This window comes from Sciurus carolinensis, chromosome 11 (assembly GCF_902686445.1).
Source record: "Sciurus carolinensis chromosome 11, mSciCar1.2, whole genome shotgun sequence".
Taxonomy (NCBI): Eukaryota; Metazoa; Chordata; class Mammalia; order Rodentia; family Sciuridae; genus Sciurus; species Sciurus carolinensis.
In genome coordinates this window covers 96,972,072-96,989,688 of record NC_062223.1, presented here as the reverse complement: position 1 = coordinate 96,989,688, position 17,617 = coordinate 96,972,072, and the positions used below count along the sequence as shown (strand labels likewise).

At 35.2% G+C, this 17,617-nt stretch overlaps 1 protein-coding gene across 3 annotated transcripts in view; it reads left to right on the top strand.

Moving 5' to 3' along the window:
* Positions 1-17,617, top strand: part of Mtmr2 (myotubularin related protein 2) — a 109,570-nt gene that overhangs the window by 82,926 nt on the left and 9,027 nt on the right. For all 3 annotated transcript variants that reach the window (XM_047516733.1, XM_047516734.1, XM_047516736.1), the window contains 3 exons: positions 637-825; positions 14,023-14,208; positions 16,521-16,727. In XM_047516733.1, the coding sequence (XP_047372689.1) occupies positions 637-825; positions 14,023-14,208; positions 16,521-16,727 (582 nt within the window). The remainder of the gene's footprint in view (positions 1-636; positions 826-14,022; positions 14,209-16,520; positions 16,728-17,617) is intronic.

Sequence of the window (17,617 nt, the reverse complement as noted above, 5' to 3'; positions counted from 1 at the left end):
TATCTAAAGTTGCAAGTCTTTAATTGAGATATTGGAACTGGAGTTATTAATAAAATGAAAACTTAAATTTTAAATAATAAAACTGCAAAATTAAAAAAAAAACAAAATTGCATGGTTCTTGACAATTTTTGCTGTGTATTACTGTTTCTTTATATTATATATTCTTTAGTCAAAATGATAAATGTTCTTTTCTATTAATTCCAAGAAAGAAGAAAACTTTACAAGTTTATAATGAATAACTGGATCTAGAAAGATCATCTCAAATTACTTTAGGTACAGAATTATCATAGATTCTGAAAACTTCAGAGTTGGGCAGTTTTACTGATAAAAAAATGAAACTTTAAAAGCAGTCTAAGTACTTAGCCCTGTTTTTTAATGTATTTTCTTGTAAACACAGCACTTCCAAATGAACAGTGACTTACATAAATCATTATGTGATTAAGAATTAGATGAACTTTTGCACATGCTGGAGTTGGCTTGAAAGATAATGATTTTTCCGAATAATATGAGCTGTCCTTTTATGGCTATGTGTTGGTTTCAGTTAGAAAGCAGAGCTTCGGAGAGGACTGTTTTTAAAGAAGCATTAAAAACAGAAAAGCATGTAAAGGGTATGTTAACATTTTCACCTTCATTAAGGTTTTATCATGGATTCATCCTGAAAGTCAAGCCACAATCACTCGATGTAGCCAGCCCATGGTAGGAGTGAGTGGGAAGCGAAGCAAAGATGATGAAAAATACCTTCAAGCCATCATGGATTCCAATGCCCAATCTCACAAAATCTTTATATTTGATGCTCGACCAAGTGTCAATGCTGTTGCCAATAAGGTGAGATTGTCTTTCAGTACTTAAGAATGTAATTATGGTATCTTGAATCAGATGAATTAGACAGGAACTATAGTGTAGAAAAAAGTAAAAAACCACCAGGCCATTCAGGAGTTTCTGATCTTGGCTCTTCTATTTGATGATGTGATAATGTGATTTTGAGTTAGTTATTTAATCTTCTTAAGATTGCAGTTTACATGCATTATAGAAGAATTGGTTAATACAGATAAGCAAAAAGAAGAAAATAGTTTTAAACACTCCAAACTCTATAACTATACAGAGTTTGCTTATACTTCCAGACCAGTGTGTATACACATGCACATTTATTTGAGACAAACTGGAATTTTAGTTCCTCTTCTTAAATATTAACACTGTCTATTTCTAGGTCAGTAGAAATTCATCTATAATATCATTTTAAGCTATGATAATCAATTATACCAAAGCATTGTTGGATACTTATGTTTTTTGTTTGCTTTTTGCCATTAGGAACAGTGTTTGGACAATCACCCTTTTAATAAAATTGTGAAAGACATTCCTTATTATTTTCCATCCTACTTTGCTTTTTGAGGGCATTGTGAGATCCAGGTATTCTTTATTAAACTGTAAATATATTCCTTAAAGGAGATGAGGAGGAGCATGGCCTCCTAAATCATTAATTCTTTAGTTATAGGGCATAAAAATAAAATGAGATCATGTGTAAATGAAACCCTTAGTGCAAGAACTGGTATATATTCTTATTGTAATTGCTATTCCTCCCTAAGCTTTATGGCATGGATAGGCAGGAATGAGACTTAGGATTATTTTCTAGGATCAGAGGAGAAGAATAGAGAACCGAAAAGCTGACAGGGTAAAATGTTAGATTCTTTATCTTATTTTATAAAAACTCATTCTTACACATAACTCACTGTACACAGTCCTTTTTAATTTACAAAAGTATAGATCCTTATTACTAAGGTTGCAGCACATTTTTATTTATAGTAGAAGCTTGATGAATTACTGTGTGACAAATACTTTTGTAACCATGATCCATGTCAAGAATTAAAACTTTGCCAGCCACAGTAAGGCCTAAATGAATGCCTTGCTCCAATCAATTTCACCTTCTACCCCTGGCAAAAGTAATGACTCTAATTTTCAAATAATTATTTCCATGCATTTATTTATGCTTTTATTACCAAAATGTGCTTTCATAGACTTTTTTAGTCTTACCTTTTCAAATATTGTACTCAATAAGTTTCTTAGTCTGCAGTCTTTCCTTTACCCATGTGTTTCTTGTATTTTATCTGTAGAGTTCTCACAGCCCAGACTTTGCTGATTTTATCATAATGTGGTTCATCTCTCTTCTGTCCCCTGAATTTCTGTCATATGAATCCAGAGGTTTATTCAGGTTTAGGTTCAGTCCCTTTGGCAAGACTGTAGGCGGTACACCAAGAGGCACATGGGATTTTAGCAGCTATTGATGCTCAGTGCCTAGATACACTAAAACACTATTGGTTGCAAAAAGGTTGATGTTCTAATTTGGGCTATTAGTTGAATTCTTTCTGTGAAGAGATACTTTCTCTTATTTATATTTTGGATAATTAGTTAATTCATATAAAAAAGACAGGATAAATGCTTCATTCTTCTTATTTACCTGTTTTCCCAATAGTGAATTTACTCCTATCATCCCCTTAAGGTAAGGAATTTATTAAAGTATCACTATTCATAATTAGCATTTTCTAACCTTTTTCAAGTATACCTTTTTCAAAGTAAAAAATTATCTCATCTTTGGTCAGAGGCAGCCTTTTCAAGTTATCTTCTGAGTTCTTTTCATATAGACATAGTAATTACTGTGGTTTGGATAAGTGTCTTCAATCCATGGCCCTTTTGGGAGGTGGAGCCTTTAGAAGTGTGAACCTACTGGGAGTTTTTCAGATAATTGGGGGGGCATGTCCTTAAGGGGAATGTGGAATTTTGGCATCTTTCTCTTTCACTTTCCTGCCATGAGGTAAATGATTTTGCTCTTTCATGTGTTCCTGCCATGATGTGTTGCATAAGCACAGGCTAAAAAAAGTGGAGTTATCTCATTATGAAGTCAGACCTCTAAAACTGAGCCAAAGTAGACTTTTTCTCTTTATAAGTTGATTATCTAAAATATTTGTTATAGTAACAAAAAGCTGACTGCCATAAGAAGCAGTCTGGTATAGAATTTACCACATTCATCAGAAAATCTTGTACATATTCTGCCTCAGAAAGAAAGAATCATTTCTCCAAGAAGTACTGGTTTCTGTTGGTAGAAAATGGTATTTCAAACCATGATCTTTTGCTAAGGCTGCCCATTTATTAACTGGCTTGGTTCTATTTCTAGGTCTTTTCAGTACACAGGTACTTTGTATTATATCTGCATTGTCACAGTATATAGCCTTTATTCTTTTCTACACACATCTTTCCCTTTGACATTTTGTTTCTACAAGTAGCTGTATACACTCACCTTTTGCTATCTAGAGATTCTGCATTCACAGATTCAGCTCTCTGCAGATTGAAACTAATTTTTATTTTGTTTTGGTTTTTGGTACTGGGTATTGAACCCAGAGGTGCTTTACCCCTGAACCACATCTTCAGCCTTTTTATTTTTTATTTTGAGACAGGTTCTCACTAACTTACTGAGGGCCTAAGTTGCTGTAGCTGGTCTCAAACTTCTGATCATTCCTGCCTCAGCCTCCTGAGCCGCTGGGATTACAGGTGTGTGCCACTGTGCCCAGCTGAAATTATTTTTTAAAAGTTGCATCTATATCAAATAAGTAATTTTTGCTTGTCATTATTCCCTAACCAGTATAGCATAACAACTATTTGCTTAAAATTTACATTATATTAGGTACTAATATATAATTAGGTACTAAGTCATCTGAAAGGAGATGTGCACAGGTCATGTGCAAATACCATGTCAATTTATGTAAGAGACTTTGACCATCCATGGATTTGGGAGTTCTTGGGGGATCCTGGAATAGTTCTCTAAGGATATTAAGGAATAAGGATTTTTTTTTAAAGCACTTTTATCTTTTTGGGACATAATGTGATGCACAGAAACTAAGTTCTATATAAGTTTTCTTTTTAAAATTTTAAAGGATATTAAATGTGCTACAAAGAGGGAAATATTTCAAAGAAGTTCATGGTGATTTGGCAAAGAAAACCACTAGTGACCTTTTACAATATGAAAACAAGTTTTCATAAATGAGATTTGGTTAATGAAGAGACTCCGTAAAGAGCAAATTTTTGAGGGTTTTGTTTTCTGATTCTGGATTGAATGATCTAAAACTCCATAGTTATTTAGTATCAAGTACTGATTTAAGTCTGCATATATCACAAATGATGGTTTAGATTACTTAGAGAAGTAATTCATAGTCCTAGTTTCACAACCGTCAGGGAATATCAATCAATACTATATGGTTTCCACTCTTTTAATTCACATGATGATTTTTGTTTTGTTTTGCTTTGTTTGTACTGGTGATTAAAGCCAGGGGCATTTTGTTACTGAGCTACATCCCCAGCCCTTTTTATTTTTTGAGACAGATTCTGACTAAGTTGCTTAGGATCTTGATAAGCTGCTGAGATTGGCCTCACTTGCAATCTTCCTGTCTCAGTCTCTCAAGTTGCTGGGATTACAGGCATGCCCCACCACAACCTGCTCTCTTGACTATTTTTTTTTTTTAAAGAAGGAATTCATATTTATTGAGCATTTATCAGATGCTACATAGCTGGGTTCTTTACATTCATAACCTCCCAAATAACTATTAGCATTCCCATTTTTTTTTAATTGTTTTGCTGTGCCAGGGATTGAACCCAGGTGTTACCAGAAACAATCTTTTTTTAATTTATTTTTATTGTAAACAAATGGGATACATGTTGTTTCTGTTTGTACATGGAGTAACAGCATACCATTTCCATATTCATACATTTACATGGAGTAATGATGTTTGATTCATTCCGTTATTTTTTTCCTTCCCCCCTACCCCTCCCATCTCTCTTTTCCCTCTATACAGTCCCTCCTTCCTCCATTCATGCCCCCCTCCCATCCCCCATTATGTGTCATCATCCCCTTATCATCTAGATCATTCGCCTTTTGGATTTTGGGAGATCGGCTTATCTCCCTTAGCACGATATTCTCCAATTTCATCCATTTGCCTGCAAATGCCATAATTTTATTATTCTTTATAGCTGAGTAATATTCCATTGTATATATATACCACAGTTTCTTTATCCATTCATCAATTGAAGGACATCTAGGTTGGTTCCACAGTCTAGCTATTGTGAATTGAGCACCTATGAACATTGATGTGGCTGTATCTCTGTAGTATGCTAATTTTAAGTCCTTTGGGTGTAGGCCAAGGAGAGGGACAGCTGGGTCAAATGGTGGTTCCATTCCAAGTTTTCTAAGGAGTCTCCACACTGCTTTCCAGAGTGGCTGCACTAATTTGCAGCCCCACCAGCAATGTATGAGTGTACCTTTTTCCCCACATCCTCTCCAACACCTATTGTTGCTTGTATTCTTGATAATCGCCATTCTGACTGGGGTGAGATGGAATGTTAGTGTAGTTTTGATTTGCATTTCTCTTATTACTAAAGATGGTGAACATTTTTTCATATGTTTGTTGATTGCTTGTAGATCTTCCTCTGTGAAGCGTCTGTTCATATCCTTAGCCCATTTGTTGATTGGGTTATTTGTATTCTTCGTGTAGAGTTTTTTGAGTTCTTTATCTATTCTGGAAATTAGTGCTCTATCTGAAGTATGAGTGGCAAAGATATACTCCCACTCTGTAGGCTCTCTCTTCACATTGCTGATAGTTTCCTTTGTTGAGAAAAAGCTATTTAGTTTGAATCTATCCCAGTTATTGATTCTTGCTTTTATTTCTTGTGCTATGGGAGTCCTGTTAAGGAAGTCTGATCCTAAGCCAACAAGTTGAAGATTTGGACCTACTTTTTCTTCTATAAGATGCAGGATCTCTGGTCTGATTTCAGGGTCCTTGATCCATTGTGAGTTGATTTTTGTGCAGGGTAAGAGATAGGGGTTTAGTTTCATTCTGTTGCATATGGATTTCCAGTTTTCCCAGCACCATTTGTTGAAGAGGCTATCTTTTCTCCATTGCATATTTTTGGCCCCTTTGTCTAGTGTGAGAAAATTGTATTTATTTGGGTTTGTGTCCGTGTCCTCTATTCTGTACCATTGAGCTACCTGTCTATTTTGGTGCCAATACCATGCTGTTTTTGTTACTATTGCTTTGTAGTATAGTTGAAGTTCTGGTATTGCGAAACCCCCTATTTCATTCATCCTGCTAAGGATTGCTTTAGCTATTCTGGGTTTCTTATTCTTCCAGATGAATTTCATGATTGCTTGCTCTATTTCTGTAAGGTACATCATTGGGATTTTAATTGGAATTGCACTGAATCTGTATAGCACTTTTGGTAGTATGGCCATTTTGACAGTATTAATTCTGCCTATCCAACAACATGGGAGATCTTTCCATCTTCTAAGGTCTTCCTCAATTTCTTTCTTTGATGTTTTGTAGTTTTCATTGTAGAGATCTTTTATCTCTTTGGTTAGATTGATTCCCAAGTATTTTATTTATTTTTTTTTGAGGCTATTGCAAATGGGGTTATTTTCCTCATTTCCCTTTCAGCTGTTTCGTCGCTTGCATATAAAAATGCTTTACATTTATGTGTGTTGATTTTATAGACTGCTATTTTGCTGAATTCATTGATGAGGTCTAGAAGTTTTCTGGAGGAGTTTTTTGGATACTCTAAATATAGAATCATGTCAACCGCAAATAGTGACAGCTTAAGTTCCTCTTTTCCTATTCGTATCCCTTTAATTTCTTTGGTCTGCCTAATTGCTCTGGCTAGAGTTTCGAGGACAATGTTGAATAGAAGTGGTGAAAGAAGACATCCTGTCTTGTTCCTTTTTTTAAAGGGAATGGTTTCAGTTTTTCTCCATTAAGAATGATGTTGGCCATGGGCTTAGCATAAATAGCCTTTATAATGTTCAGGTATGTTCCTACTATCCCTATTTTTTCTAGTGTTTTGAGCATGAAGGGGTATTGTATTTTGTTGAATGCTTTTTCTGTGTCAATTGAAATAACCATATGATTCTTATCCTTAAGTCTATTTTTTCTTTATTGTAAACAAATGGGATACAGGTTGTTTCTCTGTTTGTACATGGCGTGAAGGCATACCATTTGTGTAATCATAAATTTCCTTAAGTCTATTGACATGATGGATTACGTTTATTGATTTATGGATGTTGAACCATCCTTGCATTCCAGGGATGAACCCCACTTGATTGTGGTGCACAATTTTCTTAATATGTTTTTGGATACGATTTGCCAATATTTTGTTAAGGATCTTTGCATCTATATTCATCAAGGATATTGGTCTAAAATTTTCTTTCCTTGATGTGTCTTTTCCTGGTTTGGGTATGAGGGTGATATTAGCTTCATAGAATGAGTTCAGTAGGGTACCATCCTTTTCTGTTTCCTGGAATACTTTGAGAAGTATTGGAATGAGTTCTTCTTTGAAGGTCTTGTAGAACTTGGCTGAGAATCTGTCTGGTCCTGGGCTTTTCTTGGATGGTAGATTTTTAATGGCTTCCTCTATTTCATTGCTTGATATTGATCTGTTTAAATTGTGTATGTCCTCCTGGTTCTGTTTGGGAGGAGCATATGTCTCTAGAAATTTGTCAGTGTCTTTGGTAGTTTTTATTTTGTTGGAATACAGATTTTTGAAGTAGCTTCTCATTATGTTCTGTATCTCAGTGGTGTCTATCATGATATTTCCTTTTGCATCATGTTTTTAGTAATTTGAGTCTCCTTTCTCCTTCTCTTTGTTAGTGTGGCTAAGGATTTGTCTATTTTGTTTACTTTTTCAAAGAACCAACTTTTTGTTTTGTCAATTTTTTGAATAGTTTCTTTTGTTTCAATTTCATTTATTTCAGCTCTGATTTTTATTATTTCCTGTCTTCTACTACTTTTGCTGTTATTCTGTTCTTCTTTTTCTAGGGCTTTGAGCTGTGATGTTAGGTCATTTAGTTGTTGACTTTTCATTCTTTTCTGGAATGCACTCCATGCAATGAATTTTCCTCTTAATACCGCTTTCATAGTGTCCCAGAGATTTTGATATGTTGTATTGTCGTTCTCATTGACGTCTAAGAATTTTTTAATCTCCTCCCTGATGTTTTTTGTTATCCATGTTTCATTCAATAGCATATTATTTAGTCTCCAGGTGTTGGAGTAATTTCTCTTATTTTGTCATTGATTTCTACTCTCAGTCCATTATGGTCTGATAGAACACAAGGCAGTATCTCTATTTTTTTGCATTTCCTAAGGGCTGCTTTGTGGCATAACATATGGTCTATTTTCAAGAAGGTTCCATGTGCTGCTGAGAAGAAAGTGAATCCGCTCGTTGATGGAAGGAATATTCTATATATGTCTATTAAGTCTAGGTTATTGATTGTGTTATTGAGTTCTGTGGTTTCTTTGGTTGGTTGTTGTTTGATCGATCTAGTGGTGAGAGCGGTGCGTTAAAGTCACCCAGAATTATTGTGTTGTGGTCTATATGATTCCTGAAATTGAGAAGGATTTGTGTGATGTACAGGGATGCAACAGTGTTTGGGGCATAAATATTTACTATCATTATGTCTTCCTGATTTATGGTTCCCTTAAACAGTATAAAATGTCCTTCTTTATCCCTTCTGACTAACTTTGGCTTGAAGTCCACTTTTTCTGATATAAGGATGGAAACCCCCGCTTTTTTACTGAGTCCATGTGCGTGGTAGGTTTTTTTCCCATTCTTTCACCTTTAGTCTGTGGATGTCTTTTCTATGAGATGAGTCTCTTGCAGGCAGCATATTGTTGGGTCTTCCTTTTTAATCCATTCTGCCAGTCTATGTCTTTTGATTGATGAGTTTAGGCCATTAACGTTCAGGGTTATTATTGAGATATGATTTGTATTCCCAGTCATTTGGCTTATTTTTGGTTTTTAAGTTGGCATGGTTTCTCCTTTGAGTGGTTTTTCTCTAAGGTAGTTTCTCCCTTTGCTGACCTGCATTGTTGTTTTTCATTTCCTCCTCATGGAATATTTTGTTGAGAATATTCTGTAGTGCAGGTTTTCTATTTGTAAATTCTTTTAACTTTTGTTTATCATGGAAGGATTTTATTTCATCTTCAAATCTGAAGGTTAGTTTTGCTTGGTATAGGATTCTTGGTTGGCAACGATGTTCTTTCAGAGCTTGAAATATGTTGTTCCAGGCCCTTCTAGCTTTTAGAGTCTGGGTTGAGAAGTCGGCTGCTATCCGTATTGGTCTCCTCCTGTGTATAATTTGATGCTTTTCTCTCGCAGCCTTCAAAATTCTATATTTTGAATGTTAGGCATTTTCATTATAATGTGCCTTGGTGTAGATCTGTTGTGATTCTGTGCATTTGGTGTTCTGAAAGCCTCTTGTATTTGATTTTTCATTTCATTCTTCAGGTTTGGGAAATTTTCTGATATTATTTCATTGAGTAGGTTGTTCATTCCTTTGGTTTATATCTCTCTGCCTTCCTCAATCCCAATAATTCTTAAATTTGGTCTTTTCATGATGTCCCATAGTTCTTGGAGATTCCGTTCATGATTTCTTACCATCTTCTCTATTTGGGGAACTTTATTTTCAAGATTAAATATTTTGTTTCATTTTCTGAGGTTCTGTCTTCCAAGTGGTCTAGTCTTTTGGTGATGCTTTCCATTGAGTTTTTTTATTTGGTTTATTGTCTCCTTCATTTCAAGGATTTCCATTTTTTTTTTTTTTTTGAGAATCTCTATCTCTTTGTTGAAATGATCTTTTGCTTCCTGCAGTTGCTCTGTCAGCTTATTGGTATTATCATTCATGGCCTGCATTTGCTGTTTTATCTCATCCTTTGCTTCATGAATCATCTTAATCATGTATAATCTGAAGTCCTTTTCTGACATTTCTTTTTACATACTGTCATTGGATTCTATTAATATAGAATCTAGATTTGTTTGGATCATTTTCTTCCCTTGTTTTTTCATGTTGTTCATGTATCTTCCTCTCTAGCAGTGTAGATCTGGGGTATTGCAGATTTCCCCCTATAGGCTTATAGTGGCTCTATAGGTTTCCAAAAACGTTTCTTTAAGGGGAGATCAATATTAGCAGTGCCCAAATCAGACACTATGCAATCCTAGACCAAATAGCCCCTATGGGGACAATAACAAAATTGTCATAGTAAACAAAATGAGTTTAAATATTATGTTTGGTAAAACAAACAGGTTTGCAATAAGGTCTGCAGTTTCTAATGGAGGACAAAGAGGATGCAGAGGGATGTAGAATGTGGCTGTAAATGGGATAAGAAAAGAATATATAGAAGTTCTAGAAAATAGAAAGGGTGAGAGTGTAATCAAAAGAAATTGGATGTTAGCATGCAAAAAAGGGAGAAAGAGACTCTGAGGGAATAGGTAAACAAAAAGAAAAGAGTGCAAGAAAAGTAAAGAAATAAAAACTTAAATTTTTAAAAAGGAGAAAAAAGAAAATCTACTGTATAACAGTCATATAGTAATGAAACCTCCCAGTGTTCAGTAGCCTGATGCATGAGAGGTACCTGACAGTGAGCTTCAAGCCTCCAGCAGGCGTCTCAGGATGGCATTTGCCCCACCCAAAGATCGGAGCTCTGGCTTCCAGGATTATCCAAGATGGCCGCTCTGGCTTCGAAATGTGTTGGCAAATGGGGAGCTGCAGCTCAGGGGTGGAAGTGGTCAGCTGCAGTTCCTGAAGACGGGATGTAGTTGGTCCGGCCGGGGTCCTGGAGGTCCGGTGTGTTTGGTGTGGTTGTGGGATCCTGGAGGCCAGGTGCAATCAGTCAGTCTGGGGTCCCGGTGATAGGGTGCAGTCCGTTGGTCTGGGGGTCCTGGCAGCAGGGAGCAGTCAGTCAATATGAGGGCCCCAGAGGCAGGGAGTGATTGGTTGGGCTGAGGTATCCTGGAGAGGAGGCTCAGTCAGTCTGGCCAGGGGTCCTACAGGGGGTCCTACAGGGCCTGGCTGTTGTCTCAAAATGGCGGCAGCCACGTGTAATCAAACCTGCAGGTACTGTAACAGTGAACTTCCAGGCAACAGCAGGCAGCTGGTGCTCCACTGGCAGTTGGCGATCAGTTTGCTAACTGTTGTCAGATGATCGGGAGGTGAACCTCGTGAGTTGGGTGATGGATAGGTGTAAGGCAGGGGATGGACAGGCGAGAGGCAGGCAAATGGCGGATGATAGGCGCCTGACAGTGAGCAATCTGCTAGGAATAAGGATATTAAAACCAATGCAGCCACTTTTTTCTTTTTATCTTTCTAGTCCCTCCCCTCTTTGGAGGTATTCTGAAGTTGTTCTCTAGTAACTATTTCAGCATGGGAACATCATCTGAGTAGTTGCATAGTTGCATACTGATAGCAGCTTTTTTTTTTTTTTTTAATAATTGAAATTCAGTTTTATTTTATATAAAGTACTCGGCTCAGTTGATTTTCCTGAGTACCTGAAATACATTATTCCATTTTCTTTTGGCATAGTTTCAACAAGTTTGATGAAAAACTAAAACTTTTTTTCATCTAAGACCCTGATTTTGTGTGAATATCCAAATGATTTACAACATTTTTTTTTTCCAGATTATGTCTTAATGTTAGGTGTTTGGGGTCTGTATTCTCAGGTATGCTTGTATGCTATTTCGCTTTGTAATTTTCAGTATTAAAAAATTCACATTTTAATTATAGTTCTTAGTATTTGGTTTTCTATATGTGACGCTCTTCTTCAGGTATTCTTGCTATTTGCATGTTGGCTCTTTACCTATCCATCATTTGCCACTTTCTTTTTAATTTTTTTTAATGTTTTTCTAATATCTTTTTGATTTAAGACTTTTCCTTTTCACTCATTTGTTTCAGTTGAGCTTGTATTCTTTGTAATTTAGTCTTTATTCCTGAAGTGATATTTTCTTTTATTTGTAATTTGTTCCTGAATTTCTGTAATTCATTTGAGTTTTTCTAGTCCTATGTTGTTCTCATGCCTGGTATGATTTAAAAAATGTCTTTAGCTTGCTTGAAGATAGATGGTTTCACTTTTATGTGGCATTGTCTGTAGGGATGTTATGAATGCTGCTCATATATTTTTAGGATGTCTTTGTATATCAGTCATCTTTCTGCTACTTGTTTTAAGGTGAAATTAGTTGTCCTGAACTTTCAGAAGAAAAGTTAGACGACAGCACAAAAGTTAGGCATGCCCTAAAGTCAAAAGTGCTCATTTCAATGAGCATTCTTTAATTGTTTTTATGTAGCATTAAAAACTGTGGGTCTGGGGTTGTGGCTCACCTAGCATGTGTGAGGCCCTGGGTTCGATCCTCAGCACCACATGAAAATAAAGGCATTGTGTCCACCTACAACTAAAAATATTTTTTTTAAAAAATGTGAAGGCTTACTTTCTAGTATTTCTTGGCGCCAATTTGTCTTTCCCACTCTTCACCCACACCTCTTCCCCTACCACTCCTAATCCTAATTTCCCCTCCCTTCTTAACACACACACTTTTATCCAGATTTCTTGTTCATTGCCTCTGTCCTGCTCAATTTTTATTATGCTGTGAGTGGAAGGGATAGATGGCTGGTCAGATATAAGAGTGTATAAGGCTTAGATAGCTCTGGCCCTTAAATTTACCTCTGTTGTTGTATTTTTCAACCATTAAATGAACAGACCCCTCCCAATTTCAGATGCACTTGTGAAATTAACCTTTTGTACTCATCTGTAGTTCTAAATGAAGAAAGCCAAAGCAAAGAAATAGAACAAATACTCTAGGTTTCTCTTGTCTGCCATGTGTCTACTACTTTATTTATTCCCATATACTGCTAACAGCCTGACCTTGTGACTGTTGTTCCCACCTCTTGGCATTTTGCATTTTGATGGGATACACTGTCCCCAAATCCTCTTTAAAAAAAAAAAAAATTTTTTTTTTGGTTTTACTATCTAGTTATTCTTTTTAAAAAAATCAGTTTTATGGCAATATAATTCATTTTACCATACAATGTACTCTTTTTACTCTTTAGTGTATTTACAAAGTTATATAACTAAAACCTGATTCCAGAACATTTTTATTCTGTATTTTTATGACACATTCTTTGTAGTTGCCACTACTGCCATATTTCTAAAAATTGCATCAACAAATTTGATTTGAAAAGTCTCTCTCCACCCTCATCCTGTCCTATTCCTATTCTTCAGAAGTAATCCTTGTTACCAGGTACCCACTGAAGCACTATTAATTTTGTAATTGTGTGACTCCTGGATCTAAACTATTTCTTAGCCTGTTAGTGTCAAGAAATCTGAACTTCTATTCTTTCGGTAATATGTTAGTTAGGAATTGGTGAGTTTTGTTGTTTTCAAAGGTATGAATCATGAAGACTTAAGTCATGATCACTTAATTTTATATAACTATAGTGGCTTCTCTAGTATTAATCTGTTTCTTATGGGGCTCTAAGAAGTGAAGTTTTATATATGTCATGTGGGAGACAGGATCATTTTTTATTCATAAAATTATTTAGTCCAGAAAAATTAGGTTCTCTTTTTCAGTCATAGCTTATTTTGAAAAATACCAAATATTTTCTCATTCTGTTCTGTAGCTGTTAATCCTATGCCCTTATACATACTTATTTAAAAAGAATTGTATGGTTAAAATAGAAGCAAGCTATTATCACAAAGAATTTATCCTGCAAATATTAGGATTAAAATGATGTGAAGAGGCAGGTAGGTAAATTAGTATGGGTGAACCAGACATGAGCTCCCTGCACATGGAACTTAAGTCTGGTGATTTTAGTAGGTATGAAGGAAGTCTTTTGTAAGAAATTGTTTGGATAGGATTTGAAATATGGGTAGAAAAAGTAAAGTGTTTTTAAACGTTTAAATACCTTATTATAAGTTTAACATTTAATATTTATAATTGCTACTTAAGGAAGGGTAAGTACATATTCTTGTTTGATAAAGAACATGAGGTATAGCATGGTTGTGCTAAGTTGCCTTCAGTCATGTACATTTTCCCATAGGGTTTCCTGGGCACTAGTAATAAGCATTTTCTTTCGTGTCTTGGGATATTTCACAGAATTTTTTTATGATGTCCAGAGATAATGGATATATTCACTTATGATATCCTGTGATATGTGCCTCTTTCCAGGCAAAGGGTGGAGGTTATGAAAGTGAAGATGCTTATCAAAATGCAGAACTAGTTTTTCTGGATATCCACAATATTCACGTCATGAGAGAATCATTACGAAAACTTAAAGAGATTGTGTACCCCAACATTGAGGAAACTCACTGGCTGTCTAACTTGGAATCTACTCACTGGCTAGAACATATAAAGGTGTGTGATGGGTTACTATTTCTCAAAAAATGACTTTCTCTATCCTTTTGTTTATATTGGCTCTTATAATTGAAATCAGCATGAAGATACCTTCCTAAACAATGAAAAGCTGATAACTGCTTTGCTAGAATTATTTTAAAAAAGTTTTTAGATATAGTTTTAGTTGTTGATGGACCTTTATTTTTATTCATTTATATGCAGTGCTGAGAATCGAGTCCAGTGCTTCACACATGCTAGGCAAGCACTCCACCACTGAGCCACAACCCCAGCCTGATAGAATTACTTTTAAATTTGATGTTTGTTAAATTTCCTGTGTTGTGTGTAACATTTCCTGTGTTGTGCTTTCGGTTATGTTGTACTTCTTTATTTCCCTCTTTCTGATTCTGTCTGAATTCTACTCATCCTTCTGATCCTAGTTCATATTTCATTTCTTCCCTGAAATCTTTGCAGATTGTATGCATTTCATTTTCTCTGAACTCCAAATATTCATTTTTCTTTCCATTTAATTAGGTAATACCCCATTGCTTTTGTAGATCAAACAACATATATTGTTACCTCCTAGTGCCCTAGATTAGATAAATCATAGTTCTTTTTTTTGTTCCCTGAGGAACCAGGGCATCACAGAATAGGTGCCTAGTAAATACTTGTTGTATGATGTGAGGTTAAAACCATCCTGCTCAGAGAAATAAGGTAGAGTACTTGAATGAAGAATACCATTTGAGTGTTGCATCACTTGGAGAGCAACATGTGAATACTAATTTACCTAACATGCTAATTTAATGTTTACAGCACCAAACTATTTTAGTTAATATAGTTTATATTATATGTATGAATAAATTTTTTTTCCAGTATGGTATGAATCTCAGTAATATCAGGGCATTTTATTCTCTTGAAAAGGCTGGCTATAACAGAAACAAGTTTTCATAGAGGTGAAAGACATAACAGTCTGACTGGACTTTCTCCTCTGCCAGTTCTCACACCCACAAACAAGGCTTACCTACCACTTTCTTCAGATCGCAACTCACATATAGTGTTTGGCCTTTCCCAAACACTCCTTGCAAAATAGCAGGTCTCCCAGTACTCTTTATATCCCCTTGCAGATTTTTGTCATGGACACCTCACATGTTGTCTTTTCTGCGCCTGTCTGGACTTCCCCAAGTAGAATTTCAACTTCTAATATTAAGCAGGTTCTTTGTTCTCTGTTCAATGCTTTATTTTCTACCTGGAACAGTGTCTGTCACATAGTTAGGGACCCCATAACTATTTATGGAAGAACTAAGTGACTACTCTGGATATAACCCTTCCTGATCAGTCTTAACTAAGGCTTTGGGTTAATGATTCTTATGTGTGCATATACATTTGCATAATAGATGACTTATTTAAAACAGTGACTTATTTAGAACTACTGGAGAATGGGGCCATATACATACATGTATTTTTTAAATGGTCATAAATAATTCTGATAGAGTCAGGATTGAGATTGCTTTAGAGTGCCCTATTTCCAGAATATGCCTAATAATTATGTTGAAAGTTTAGTAAGTCTGTTTTCTTTCATTCTGATCTCTGTGATGCCATACTTTTCTTTAATTATGATATTATACAGTCATTGCAGACAATGCTGTATTGTCCATTTTTAAGGATAGTTTTTGTGTTTCCTTTCTTGGTTACGTCTAATTGTTCAATTTTCACTCAAGACTTTTCAAAAAAGGTAAGTTATTTTGCAGAGTTTCTGCATATGTATCAAAGGGCTGAAATTAGATACCAGATAAATTGGCATATTAATCCAATGAGAATTTTGCTTATTAAAGAAAAGTAGCTTACTCTAAAGTTTATACTATGCTAATTTTGTGCTGTGTGATATATAAAAATCTCTGTAGTCTGTAACAAATTCTATACAATATTAGAAAGGATCAAATTTTATTCCTGTTAGGTACACTTGGTTAAGTGTAAGCATTGTTTTAAAAGAAAGATAAGGCTTCAGCTGGCATAAAAATATGATATAGAAATATTTGATGTTTCTTAGAAACAGGTAACTCTAGAATTTAACTCTTAAAACTCTCCCTCATACTTTTCCTTTATTTAGCACCCAAAGTTATCTTTAATTTGGATATTTTATTGTGCAAATTAAGTTTATGAGATTTTCTAGTTTTAAAATCAAATGTATGTATCTTTTACCATTTTCAAGAATTCTTTTTAGGAAGGGTCAACTCATTTTTTTTCACCCCACGTGGGTGTCCCCAAGAAAACTGCATTAAAAATTTTTAGAAGTATTTAATTTTTAAAAAATTTCATTTAGAAAATATATTTTCCAGCTTATTCTTGCAGGGGCTCTTCGGATTGCTGATAAGGTAGAGTCAGGGAAGACGTCTGTGGTGGTGCACTGCAGTGACGGCTGGGATCGCACGGCTCAGCTAACTTCCCTAGCCATGCTTATGTTGGATGGGTACTATCGCACAATTCGAGGATTTGAAATCCTTGTGGAGAAAGAGTGGCTAAGCTTTGGACACAGATTTCAACTAGTGAGTAATGAACCTTGACTCATGATGCATCTCATGCAAGGCCTGTGAAAATAATGGTCTTAGACTGATCATTTATCTAGTAGGGCAGATTCCTCATAAAAATTTGTTTTGGAACAGTATTAGGATATCTTAAATGTGACTACAACATGGAGCCAGGGCTATTAGTCAGGTGTCTCACCCAGTGAGTCTTCTCTGATCTCTATCTGGAAATATCAGATATCATTGAGTCATGTCCATGGGTGTTTCCTCTCCAAATGACAGCTGTAAAATTGCTATGAATAGTAATGAAATTACAAAGGGTTTCTAACTTTTCTTATAGACTTAACAAGAGTGGCTAAATTATTATTATTAAAGTACCTAGACAAAGAATGAGAGTCTAAAGAATGAGAGTCATTTAGAATGAGAGTCTAAAACAAGGAGACTGGGCCTAAAACAAATAAAGGAGAAAAAACTTAAAGTTGGGAATAAAACATAGCTTTTTTATTATCTTCCTGAGATACTAAAGCCACAATGAGCATATATATGAAAATCACAGATAGTTTTATGGAAATAACAAAATTTTGAGCCCTCAAAATTTATTTTTAGGTTGCCAGATTTCAGAATTGGAAGTACATTAGAGTCCAAGCATTCCCTGTTACTTGGACTGAATAGCCCTATGAATCCAAAGTATGTGGTGGTACAAAAAAGCAAAGATCTGCTTATCAAATTACATGGCTAATGTAGGCTAATAATTCTCGAACTTTTTGATTTTAGTTAATATCACTGATTTTATCAGAAAAATCTTTAAGATCAGTGTAGTAGGTAAAAGTTTTCTAAAAATTTAATTTTCACTCAAAAGCATAACTTGTATTAACAACAAATACTGTCAGTTCTTTTTCTTAAAATAATAT